Here is a 12,081-nt window from a genome sequence, read left to right as displayed (position 1 = left end):
GAGTAGGTACGTATTCAGCAAATAAGAATTAGATAAGTCAAAGTCCATTCCCAAAACAAAACCAGCATAGGTATCTCTGTAGAATGTGTGCATTCAGAAAATAGCTCAGGCCTTCTTTCTGAGAAACTGTTTTGTACATTACTGAGATAATGCTTGCTTCCTCTATGTATTCACTTTAGGGTGCCCCAGGTCTGAGAGGTGATGCTGGTGCAACAGGAAGAGATGGTGCCCGTGTAAGTATCTTTTGCTTCTACTTGAGTTTACTTGGATGCACCTGACTACATAAGTGATTAAAAATGATATTTATGGCTTTTATTTTCCAGCGTATTCCATTTCCTCTAACAACTGCTTGCTTTTGATGCAAGTCAGTATGACTCTGTAGTCCCTTGTTCAGGGGTGTTTGAATTTGAGGAGTGAGAGAGAAGCAATCACTCGTCATGCATGAAAGCAGAGAGATGACATTGGCAGAGATCACTATTTCATAGACAGTTGTCAGTGTGATGTCCTCTGGAACTTTATGGGCCCAGCCCATAGAGCTAATTGTAAAGGCAGCCTACAAAGCCACACAACATTAATTTGGCATTTTGGCTGTTTGTGCTAGATTTCATACTTTGGGAGGAAAGTAACAACATAGAATTTCAAGGACACCAGGTTATGTAAAATATATTAAGAGTAACTGAGATAAAGTCACATACCTATCTCCTGGAAAAAAAAGCAAAAAAATGTAATTGGTGACTCTTGCTTATATTTTGTTAGAAATGATGTCCTTCTCTTAACCTGTAGGGTCTCCCTGGTGCAATTGGTGCTCCTGGCCCTGCTGGTGGTGCTGGTGATCGGGTAAGTTTGCTCTTTGAATGAAAATGTATCTTTTTTTATAGTTTGCCCACAGTATGAATATTTAAGAGGAAGATTCTAGTCTACTAGAAAACAGTTGCATCTTGTTAGGGTGCACAAGTTTTGCAAGTTCTCACATTATGTGAAGCAAGTGTTATTGGGAGTTTTCCATTGTGCCCCATACCTTTTCTTTAAAGGGCAGGGAATGGATGTACATCTACATGGCAGTGGTTTTTACAGAAAATCTTCAGATTCGAGCTTTGTCTGAATTCTTTCTGATTGAGGCTATGATCCTCCTCACACTGGGAAGAGGTTCTGATATGGTGTCAAACAACAACACATTAGCTCCTAATGACTCGTCATCCTATCCAAGTATCATTGGAAATTATTCTTAACATGGGGTAGATTAAAACAGAGACATGGGGAGATAGAGTGTATGCATCAATACCACAAGATCTGTTTTGACATGTGTGGCCTTCCCCCATGTAATGTAATGTCTCCTGTCTGTTTCAGGGTGAAGGAGGTCCTGCTGGTCCCGCTGGTCCTGCTGGTGCCCGTGGTATTCCTGTAAGAAGCAATTCCTTCAATTATTTCATCATGTCAAAGACATGATATTCACAAAAATGCCCTTGTAAAGCCAATTCCAACTAGTCCTCATTGTCTTCTCTTTAGGGTGAACGTGGTGAGCCTGGTCCTGTAGGTCCTAGTGGATTTGCTGGACCTCCTGTGAGTACTGTTTTCACTTTCCTCTTATTGATGCCACACCATTCCTTTACTTTCTTAGCTTACTTTTTCAACTCCTTGTTCTTTGCGTTTCTTTTCTGCCTATAGGGTGCAGCTGGTCAGCCTGGTGCTAAAGGCGAGCGTGGCCCTAAGGGACCAAAGGGTGAAACTGGACCAACAGGTGCTATTGGGCCAATTGGTGCTTCTGGACCACCAGTAAGTGAACTGTATCTTGGTAAAATGGTTTTTAACTGTGCTATGCAAGCAATATGCTAACCTGAAGGCCTTGAATTTTGAAAAGGTAATTAAAAGAAAACAAACAAACGAACAAAAAAAACCCAGAAATTCAAATTAGACTGTGAGGAAAGTCAACATCCTGATTTTCACACATTATATAAACCTAATCAGTTTATTTGTGTGGGCTGAGATCATGAGCCTGGAACTGAAATGAAGAGAAAAAAATAAATAATTTTCAACTTTTGCTGAAGATCAGCAAAATCTGTCTTGAACCATTCAAGGGATGTTTGTGGGTAAGTTCCTGAGCTGAGGGCCTTAGAGATAGAATGTTCTATTGCAGCCTGACTTTTAGATCCAGTTGTGCAGCTGTGTGTGTGCAAATTGGTGCACACTCTTGCAAATGAGCGTATAATACAGTCCAAAGGTTTCACATGCACACAGCCCATTACTGGGGAATTGATGCAGAAAGAAAGGTCTTGGTATCTAAAATACTCTGAAATATTGCAAGGTAACATAGGCAGAGGGTCTTACCATACGCTTCTGTAAGACCAATACCAGATCTTGGAACTACATGGCTGTAGCAGGCATACTATACAAACAGGACTCCTGCTGTTCTTTGCCTTACTACACCTTTCACATTTTACTTCCAGATTTGCATAGATGCATGTAACATTGGCAAGGCAGATTCATTTGAATCGTGCATGCATTATGCAACACTTCAATCCTTACCATATTGATTTAAAAAGTCAATGAGACCCCTAATATCATCACATTCTGTTTTGGGGCCCCAAAATTCTTCAGTTAAAGTAAATAACAAAACTGTTTCTTTTTTGTAAGAGTGAGACTGGTCCCCTTTATAACAGGTCTTTGCTTGACTCATCTCTCTTTTTCTACCCTTCACACATAGGGTCCCATTGGTGCTGCTGGTCCTGCTGGCCCTCGTGGTGATGCTGGTCCTCCTGTAAGTCCTCAGGCTTTTACCATTCGCCCTGTTGCTTTCCATGAAGTCATTGTTTCCTTTAAACTAAATTTTCCTTTTGACTTTTATTTTTAGGGCATGACTGGTTTCCCTGGTGCTGCTGGAAGAGTCGGTCCTCCAGGCCCTGCTGTAAGTGACTGATGGAGAAGTTTTAGTGGGAGACAAGTCTGAAATTGTACTAGTTAGGGATAATCCTCATTTTTGTTACATGACTCAAATTCTGACTACCCTGGAATCGCTTCAGATCTTTACAGGACTGGATAGGAAAGAAAATTCACTGACTGGGAATTATGTATTTAGGTTTTGGTGTTTTTTTTTTTCACAGGCTAAAAGGCATCTTTCTGCACCATGAAGTGCTTTGCCTGTTGTAAAAATCTGGCTTTTTTGTTTTTATTCACAGAGAGTAACTGCATAGATACTGGTTTTGAGTGAAATAAGGTCATATCCTACCTCAAAAAGAATGTAGAGATTATCTCGTGTCAACACTTTCCAAAGTATCTGCAGTTCCAACTGCTGTCTGAAGCAGGGGAGTCTCTGATTATGTCTATGAATGTGACTTACTACTTTCTTTTTCAGCCCAAACTTGTTATTTCCAATTGACTTTCATAAAACTTCCTTCTAACAACAGTGTTCCAAGCCTTAGGAAGAGGTATTCCTTTCCTATATTTTAAATCCCGCCATCCAAAGCTAAACAATCCTGTTTGTTTTTCTTTTCCCTGTAGGCTTTATAGTTGCAATTGATGTCTCTAGTATCAAATCTACGTGCAAAATTTTGCCACATTCCCTAATTCAATAATTCTGCTGATTCCAGCTATGCACTGCTTAACAGAAGTAGTAACTGTTGCTGCTCTGTAGCAGCTGATAACCTGTTTATTGCAAAGCACCATTTTTGTAAATGGCATGATACTTCTCCCTAGTTCTGGTCTGTGTTGTAATGATGACACTTTCATGCTTGATCCTCTAGGGCATCACTGGTCCCCCTGGTCCTCCTGGCCCAGCTGGCAAAGATGGTCCTAGAGGTCTGCGTGGTGATGTTGGTCCAGTCGGCCGTACTGGTGAACAGGGTATTGCTGGCCCACCTGGTTTTGCTGGTGAGAAAGGTCCATCTGGAGAGGCTGGTGCTGCTGTAAGTAACTGAGTATCACATCTCATCACAAGTGTCTCTCTGTGTAAATGTTACAGCTTCTAAGATACTTTTGGTACTTTCGAAGGGCATTTCTTCTTTACCAAATTTAGCAAAGTTTTTTAAGCAGTAGCTCCACTGAGATTAAGGAAACTTTTTATGCATGTTTGACCAACAGACCCTAAAAGTGAGCACTACCTCTGTGCTAGGTGTCTTATAGAAGTAACTATTTGTGTGAATTACCTCTCTCTACCTTCTCAATGTAAATATATAGAAGTTTCTTCCATAATCTGTAGAAGTTACAGCTAAGAATACAATGGTCACTGTCACTGTTGGACATGTATGCTAAAAATTTGTAAGTGACTGTTGAATATTTGCCCTGTAAGGTCTGGTATAAAACTAGATTTACTGCTTTATATTGTAGTTGAACTAGAGGGTGTGACTGCAATTAGGAATAACAAAGTAATATTTCAGCATGACCATTTACGCCAAGTTTAGTAGCACATGCTCAAATTTTAAAGAAATTGAAAAGTCTCTTAACTAAAGATACTTTGACTTTTCAAAGGATCAGTAATGAGCTCTAAGGCTTGTGGGGAGATAGAAAGTACCTAGATGGTACATGATAAGACTGTCACACAATCAGATGGCTGGTTTTTCACTATGCAATTCCCTCAGCACAGTCATCTTCTCCATTCTGAATACCCCAGTTTTCATGTACCACCCACTGTTAGAGAATGGGAAAAACGCAATAGGAGATCTTGTCCAGAAAGGAAAAGCAAATGTACTTACTGGGGTCAGAATATAATCAGCATTACTTTCTTAGAGACCTTTAGGTTCAGTCTTCCACCTTGGTTACAATTTTTTCCATTTGGAAACTGGCAATGACCCACATTGAGATCTTTGGAAGAGTTACAGAGCAAAATAAATGAGAAATACGGAGGGACTTTTTTACCCCCCCTGTTAATAGAATCTTTCTTCTCACAGGGCCCTCCTGGTACCCCAGGTCCTCAGGGTATTCTTGGTGCTCCTGGTATCCTTGGTCTGCCTGGCTCTCGGGGAGAACGTGGTCTTCCAGGCATTGCTGGAGCAACAGTGAGTATATGACTCGTTGACTGCACTAAACTACAAAGAAAAATGCTGAGGTCTCCTCTTAAGGAATAGTGGTGGACAGGAGGTATAGATTCTGTTTTCATTTCTGCTGCAAATGGATCTTGGTTAAATGGAGCCTACAGGCTTGAGCAGTGGAAGAAATTATTGCTTGTTGCAGACAAACAAAACTTGTATCTGCAGGTGAACATACTTTTGAATGGCATCAGAAGCATCTGTTCTTAGCAAGACACAGAAAAGCTAGAAACTTAAATATTGTGCTCTAGTTAGATATGTTTCTCATTGTCTCCTGTTTCTGTTTCACTTCCAGAACTGACTGCAGAGAAATGTTTCTCTTAGATATAGGCTGACAGTTCTGTAAGACTATTTTTTGATGTATTATATGTCACATTCTGTTTCCACTGTTCCTATATTAGGGTGAACCTGGTCCCCTGGGTGTTTCTGGTCCTCCTGGTGCTCGTGGTCCCTCTGGTCCTGTGGGTTCTCCCGGTCCTAATGGTGCTCCTGGTGAAGCTGGTCGTGATGTAAGCTATGACTTCTTTCCTTTCCAAGATTGCTTTGCTTTTGTTCTGAGCCAAAGACTAACACACAGAGAAACTGAATGCAATTGGATGCTATTCTGCTAGCAAACTTGTACCTTCCAGTGTCTTCAGGGAAAATAGTAGCAGGATCCCAATACACAAATCCCTTATTGGCAAGGTCTAAAACAGAGCAGTGGTACCAGGGAATCTCCTCATCGTGGAATGAATTTCAGTCCTTTTCCCCAACAGCTCTGACTAGGTGACAAATTCTTCAAGGCATAAATTGTATCTGAAGGATATCCTGGAGTCACAATCAGAATCTTTTGACTTTTGCTTAATTGCCAAAAAAGATTGAGTGAGAAGAAGCCTTCATTGCAGGAGCTGGTGAAAGCATTACATCCCATGCAACAAGCTTTTGGCTGTAGAGAGGGAAGCTACATCAGGGAAGCTGATTATCTGTGATAATTTCTTTTAATGTCAGGTATATACACAATGTTTCCTGACACGCATTCCTTCACCATGAGATGTAAAGGAGGCTAAAAACATGACAAAACAAACTCTGGCCTGTGTGGCAGGTACTGCTGAGCTCCACAGATAAATATAGGCAGTGGAGTACTTGTATCCTATCTGGAAAGGGGTAGTGGAAGCACTGCAAAGTAATAAATTGCCCCCTTCAATGCCCTACCTCATGGATGATTATTTGGTGGACTGGGCCCTGCAACCAGCTTTTCATAGAGCAGTGAATAAACTTATCCATTCAATGCAGCCATCCAGGTTAGTAGTTTACCTTGAAGGGTATCCATACAGTTTCTAGGTATTACTTATACTCTAAGAAAAGTAAAATATTCACACGTTATAGTTCTCCTTAAGGATTTAAGATATAAATTTTTCTCTGGGCATTATCAGGGAAGTTTATGTGATAATCTGAGGCACTGTTAGTACAGAACTCTTGTACTAACTTTTCATTTACAGAAATAGAACCAAAAGTCATGAATTTTCCTTATATTGGTATTGTAAAATCTAAAATATTCAAAGGCCACCCTATTTTTCAGAGAATGTTAATCTGTGTAAGGGACTTGAAGTGGGACTTATAAAAAAGTTTGCCTTCGAGATTTATGCTATTCTATCTCAATGTCTTCTAGATTTCATAAGGAGCAATTAGGCTGGGTCAAAGTTCTATGTGAGATATTGATAGACTTTAATGTTTTTAAATGGTACTTTAACAGGGCAATCCTGGAAATGATGGTCCTCCAGGCCGTGATGGTGCTCCTGGTTTCAAGGTGACTACTTCTTTCCTTTTATTTCATATTTGTGAAAGAAATCTTCCAGTATGTATAAGTCAGTAGTAACACAGCATCACTCTTGCATTCCCTTATGCTCAGGGTGAACGTGGTGCTCCTGGTAACCCTGGTCCCAGTGGTGCTTTGGGTGCTCCTGGTCCTCATGGCCAAGTTGGTCCTTCTGGAAAGCCTGGAAACCGTGGTGATCCTGTAAGTTGATGAGATTTTACATTTCTTTTGATTGATACAGGACTAACATTTGTCCATCGTACATGCACATGTGCATTTTATATACATATATGTATCAAAACCCTATCATATGTGAATAATTACTTTGCTTTCTGTAGAGACATGCTTAGCATGGATCCTTTATTAGGTATGATATGCATCAATGACATGCATTTTCTTTTCCTGTTCCAGGGTCCTGCTGGTGCTGTTGGGCCTGCTGGTGCTTTTGGCCCAAGAGGTCTCGCTGTAAGTCTTAATTTCTGTATACATTACTACATTGATACAAGAATTGAAAACGTATGCTTAACATTAAGGGCGTACAACTGCATTCAAGCACAAAAAGTAGTGCTTAAGGAGCTGCAAATATTTATATATCTAGGATCTTGATCATCTTCTCTCATGGGATTGAACCTGAAGCTTTTGGGATTAGCACTTTTCCTGGGCATCTTAACAGGATATGCATAAATATATCAGGGGCAACCTGTGGCATAATGTAGAATGCTTATACTGAATTCATTCTGTTGGTAATATCTAATTCAGGCCTTCTTTAGCATGTATATCCTTTCCTAGGGCCCACAAGGTCCACGTGGTGAGAAAGGTGAACCTGGTGATAAGGGACATAGAGGTCTGCCTGGCCTGAAGGGACACAATGGATTGCAGGGTCTTCCTGGTCTTGCTGTAAGTAAATGATTTTCAATATTTTGACTTAGTTCACTCTGCATCATCTTTCTAAAGCCATATGATCCAAACACTCAGTGCTTTCCACATAATAGGATGAATTTTAATAATGCTGCTGATAGCTGATTTTAGAACTGTACGATTTTTTTGCTCTGAAAACTACAAACTACATTTGGCTAGCACAGAATTCAAAAAGCTCTGCCTCTGTTTAATTAGTATTCTTCTTTTCTGGTCAGAAATTGTAAAGTTTCTGTGTCAGAGAGAAGCGAGTCATTTACAGATTATCTTCCCTTTAAATTCTGGTATCGTCTTTGGGAATTCTGTCTCTTATTTTAAAGAGAAAAACCTAAGAAACAATATAGAGACTCCTGTAGGTTATCCTTTTAAACAACTATTTTCACTCTCTTTCCTTTTATACATTTTAAATCCCAACTGCAGTTGGGATACTAATGCCAGTTGCCCTAGATTTCCATTCTCTGAACCCAAATACATCTGCTGATTCCCCTTTTGAATCATGTTAATACAATGTGTGGCATTGCACTTTTTAATGAATATGTATTTGTTTTTCCCAATAGGGTCAACACGGTGATCAAGGTCCTCCTGGTAACAACGGTCCTGCTGGCCCAAGGGTATGTGAATTTAAGAGTATATGCAAATAATTCTCTCATTCTTTTTATGGAATATATTTCTGTGCTCTAATTTGTATGAATCCCTATTTGTAGCATTCCCTACTGTCATTAAACTGTTCAAGTTTCCTTCCAGGGTCCTCCTGGTCCTTCTGGTCCTCCTGGTAAGGATGGTCGCAATGGTCTCCCTGGACCCATTGGCCCTGCTGGTGTACGTGGCTCTCACGGTAGCCAAGGCCCTGCTGTGAGTATAACTTATGTCTTGTTGATTTAACACATGTAGGTAACAGTTAAATGAAAAACACTTTAAAATCTTAGTTTATGGAGAGATTTATTTCTACTTTAATAAGGGATTTTGAAACGTTGTTGTTTAACATCCAACATTTCCCTAATAGATTTAAACCTGACGTCTTTCTTCATTCTTTATGGCCAGCCAGTATAAGCACAAAGGTGTGGTTGTCCTACACACTGTATCTTCTGCTTTAGTTCACAGGAGTTACCACAGAGCAGGTCCATAGGTCCTTCCTCAGATTACTGCTGAGGGTGCTAAGTCTTCAGTAGGACAATGGATGTGTGAAAATAGTCGTCTGAAATAATCATATTTGTAATAGAATACTTCTTGACTTTTGCTTTTGAAAAACTTTAGGGTCCTCCTGGTCCTCCTGGTCCCCCTGGTCCTCCTGGTCCCAATGGTGGTGGATACGAAGTTGGCTTTGATGCAGAATACTATCGGGCTGATCAGCCTTCTCTTAGACCCAAGGATTATGAAGTTGATGCCACTCTGAAAACATTGAACAACCAAATTGAGACCCTGCTGACCCCAGAAGGCTCCAAAAAGAACCCAGCTCGCACCTGCCGTGACCTCAGACTTAGCCACCCAGAATGGAGCAGCGGTACGTTAGTGCCAGATATTTGCCTCTTCTGGCTCAGCAAGTTATTTTCAACTTATTAGCTTTCTATGAATGGTAACCCTGGTCAACCAGTGAGAATACTAAATGGCTAGTGAAGATGTTCTGTGCCTCCAGTGAAAATGCATATCTGTGAGGATATTCAGAGACATTCAAACATTTACTGTTGTGGAATTATTGCAGTCTTCTTTAAAAATAATGCAAAAATGTTTAATCCTAGTTTTTGAATACAGTTAATTTCTTACACATTGACAGTTTAAAAGGTGTATTTCTCCCAATTATCACTTCAGTACTGTACTTAGCTGTGACAGTTATGACCTCTCTGAATTTCTGTATCAAACCAATGAATATAAACTGAACGCAAGTGTTTCTTTCCTCAAAGGTTTCTACTGGATTGATCCTAACCAAGGCTGCACTGCAGATGCTATTAGAGCATACTGTGACTTTGCCACTGGTGAGACTTGCATCCATGCTAGCATTGAAGATATTCCAACTAAGACCTGGTATGTCAGCAAGAATCCCAAGGACAAAAAGCACATATGGTTCGGTGAAACTATCAATGGTGGTACTCAGGTATGTGATGCACTGGAGGATGATTGTTTCCTGCAGTGCTTTCTGAATAATTCCCTACCCGCTGACACTCAGTGAGCAAAACTCATTAATTAAACTCTTAGAGGAGAAATATGAAAAGGGGAACAGCTACGTTTTATCTCAAGGGAGCAGGGTTCCAGTTCTGGCTTCAAACACAGTTTGCTAAAGAGATTTTTTTAGTATTGTTCTAATTTTTCTTAGTGTCTGCCAGTGATCAATTCAGCATGATTAGTGGCCAGACCTAAGGGAATCCTGGCCTGGAATGTGCTACTGTAGTACAAAGACAGTCTGGAAACTGAGAAAGGAATAATAATAATTTTTGCTATTTTTTAAGTTGGGATTTATTTTTGACATATTGTGCTATTCTTGAAAAAATATTTGTATTACACATGACAGATCCTAAGTATATGCCATTGTAGCACTCAGAATTGCCATTAAGTAAAATCAAGAAATATATCTACCTGCATATCAGACATTGTACCAGCCTGCTGGAAAGTCCTTTTTGTACAATTAAGAATTAATTTCATAATTTTTAAATGAAATTGAATCAGTCTTATGATGAAATCCCAGTTTCCAAGTTCTTTAATACAAAATCAAAAAAGTTTATCACTGGGTCAGAACAAGGACCCAGGGTACTCTAGAGTCCTATTTCTCACATTGGCTGAAAGCAGTTGTTGTCAAAGAATATGAGGAAGCAAACATTCATAACATCCACAGACGCTACTCTATAAAACTAAAATAAGAAATAAAAACTCAGGGCTTTCTTGAGCCAGGCATTGTCTGTGTATTTGTGGAAACAATGGATTTCTCCTCTTTTGAATATGTCTGATCTCATCTTTAAATCCACATAAATTGCTAACAACCACCATATCTTGCATCAGAGTTTTACAGCTTAACTCCATCCACTACTTGTGCTCAGCTTTCACCTTACTTCCTGCTAGTTGTGTGGTGCTGTCTAGCTCTGCAGTTGAAATAGCCAACTGATCTCAGACATTTGTGCTCTTTAATTTTTTTTTCTATTCCTACAGAAAATATGTAAACACTCACTTTTCCCCAGAAATTCAATTGAGTGGGTTTCTTTGTCTTTTTCAGTTTGAATACAATGGTGAAGGTGTGACCACAAAGGACATGGCCACCCAACTTGCCTTCATGCGTCTGCTGGCCAACCATGCCTCCCAGAACATCACCTACCACTGCAAGAACAGCATTGCCTACATGGATGAGGAGACTGGAAATCTTAAAAAGGCTGTTATACTCCAGGGATCCAATGATGTTGAACTACGAGCTGAAGGCAACAGCAGATTCACTTTCAGTGTTCTTGTGGATGGCTGCTCTGTAAGTAACACAGAAAGCATGGGCAGTATGATTGTATTAATGAATTGTGCTTTGATTCAGAACTAGATTATCAGTCAGACCAGAAAAAATTTATCCAGTGAGGATAAATAGCTATAGAACCACCTGTGCCAGGTCTTTAGTAAATGACAAAGACTGGGGTGCTTCCTGTACTGTGCAATGTGACAAAAAAAGCTTTTCTGAGGAACCAGACCCAAATTCTGTGGAAACTGAAGCATGCTGAGAAAGGTACAGGAGGGGCAGGGTTAAGTCTTCAAAAGATCAGGCAAGGGTCACTGAGTGTTTAATCAGCATGAATAATATGGAAAGGTTAAAATAAATGTTTTCTCTGTATTAGAGTTCTAAATAATTGGATATGGCTATCTTATTTGCAAACAGTGGCAGTAAAATTTAAGTAAAATTATTTCAGAATTTCACCAGTTAGGTGAAACAATTCTCAATTCTATGAACAGTGCAATAACAATTCTAATACATCTTCTCTTGCAGAGAAAGAACAACAAATGGGGCAAAACAATCATTGAGTACAGAACAAATAAGCCATCTCGCTTGCCCATCCTTGACATTGCACCTTTGGACATTGGTGGCGCTGACCAAGAATTCGGTTTGCACATTGGCCCAGTCTGTTTCAAATGAATGAACTAAAATTAACTTAACGCCCCCCCCCCCCAGAATTATTCTTTGTCATTTCTTTTTGTAATGAGAGCTGACTCCTTCCATTTTTTCTGTTCATCTACTTGCTTAAACTCTGGGCGAAAGAGAAGGAGAAGAATTGATTGGAGCATTGTGCAATGAAACTTAATACAGCCCCAAAAGGACTTGGAAGTCTTTCAAGATTTAACACCTTGCTTTGGGAAATGTCAACCTTTGTAAAGAAAAAAAAACCAAAAAAAAAA

General features: G+C 39.8%; 1 protein-coding gene across 1 annotated transcript in view; it reads left to right on the top strand.

Annotated features, from left to right (window-relative positions):
- COL1A2 (collagen type I alpha 2 chain) overlaps positions 1-11,821 on the top strand; it is a gene marked incomplete at both ends in the record, with an annotated part of 37,414 nt that extends 25,593 nt beyond the window's left edge. Inside the window, 20 exons of the mRNA XM_079538435.1 lie at positions 180-233; positions 784-837; positions 1,348-1,401; positions 1,507-1,560; positions 1,666-1,773; positions 2,702-2,755; positions 2,849-2,902; positions 3,738-3,899; positions 4,881-4,988; positions 5,420-5,527; positions 6,751-6,804; positions 6,907-7,014; positions 7,225-7,278; positions 7,603-7,710; positions 8,286-8,339; positions 8,473-8,580; positions 8,983-9,229; positions 9,627-9,817; positions 10,928-11,170; positions 11,675-11,821. Coding sequence (XP_079394561.1) covers positions 180-233; positions 784-837; positions 1,348-1,401; positions 1,507-1,560; positions 1,666-1,773; positions 2,702-2,755; positions 2,849-2,902; positions 3,738-3,899; positions 4,881-4,988; positions 5,420-5,527; positions 6,751-6,804; positions 6,907-7,014; positions 7,225-7,278; positions 7,603-7,710; positions 8,286-8,339; positions 8,473-8,580; positions 8,983-9,229; positions 9,627-9,817; positions 10,928-11,170; positions 11,675-11,821 — 2,124 coding nt within the window. The remainder of the gene's footprint in view (positions 1-179; positions 234-783; positions 838-1,347; positions 1,402-1,506; positions 1,561-1,665; positions 1,774-2,701; positions 2,756-2,848; positions 2,903-3,737; positions 3,900-4,880; positions 4,989-5,419; positions 5,528-6,750; positions 6,805-6,906; positions 7,015-7,224; positions 7,279-7,602; positions 7,711-8,285; positions 8,340-8,472; positions 8,581-8,982; positions 9,230-9,626; positions 9,818-10,927; positions 11,171-11,674) is intronic.
- Positions 11,822-12,081: the final 260 nt, after the last annotated feature.

Source organism: Tetrao urogallus, assembly GCF_951394365.1.
Source record: "Tetrao urogallus genome assembly, chromosome: 7".
In the NCBI taxonomy this organism is placed as follows: domain Eukaryota; kingdom Metazoa; phylum Chordata; class Aves; order Galliformes; family Phasianidae; genus Tetrao; species Tetrao urogallus.
This window is presented reverse-complemented; position numbering and strand designations above follow the sequence as displayed.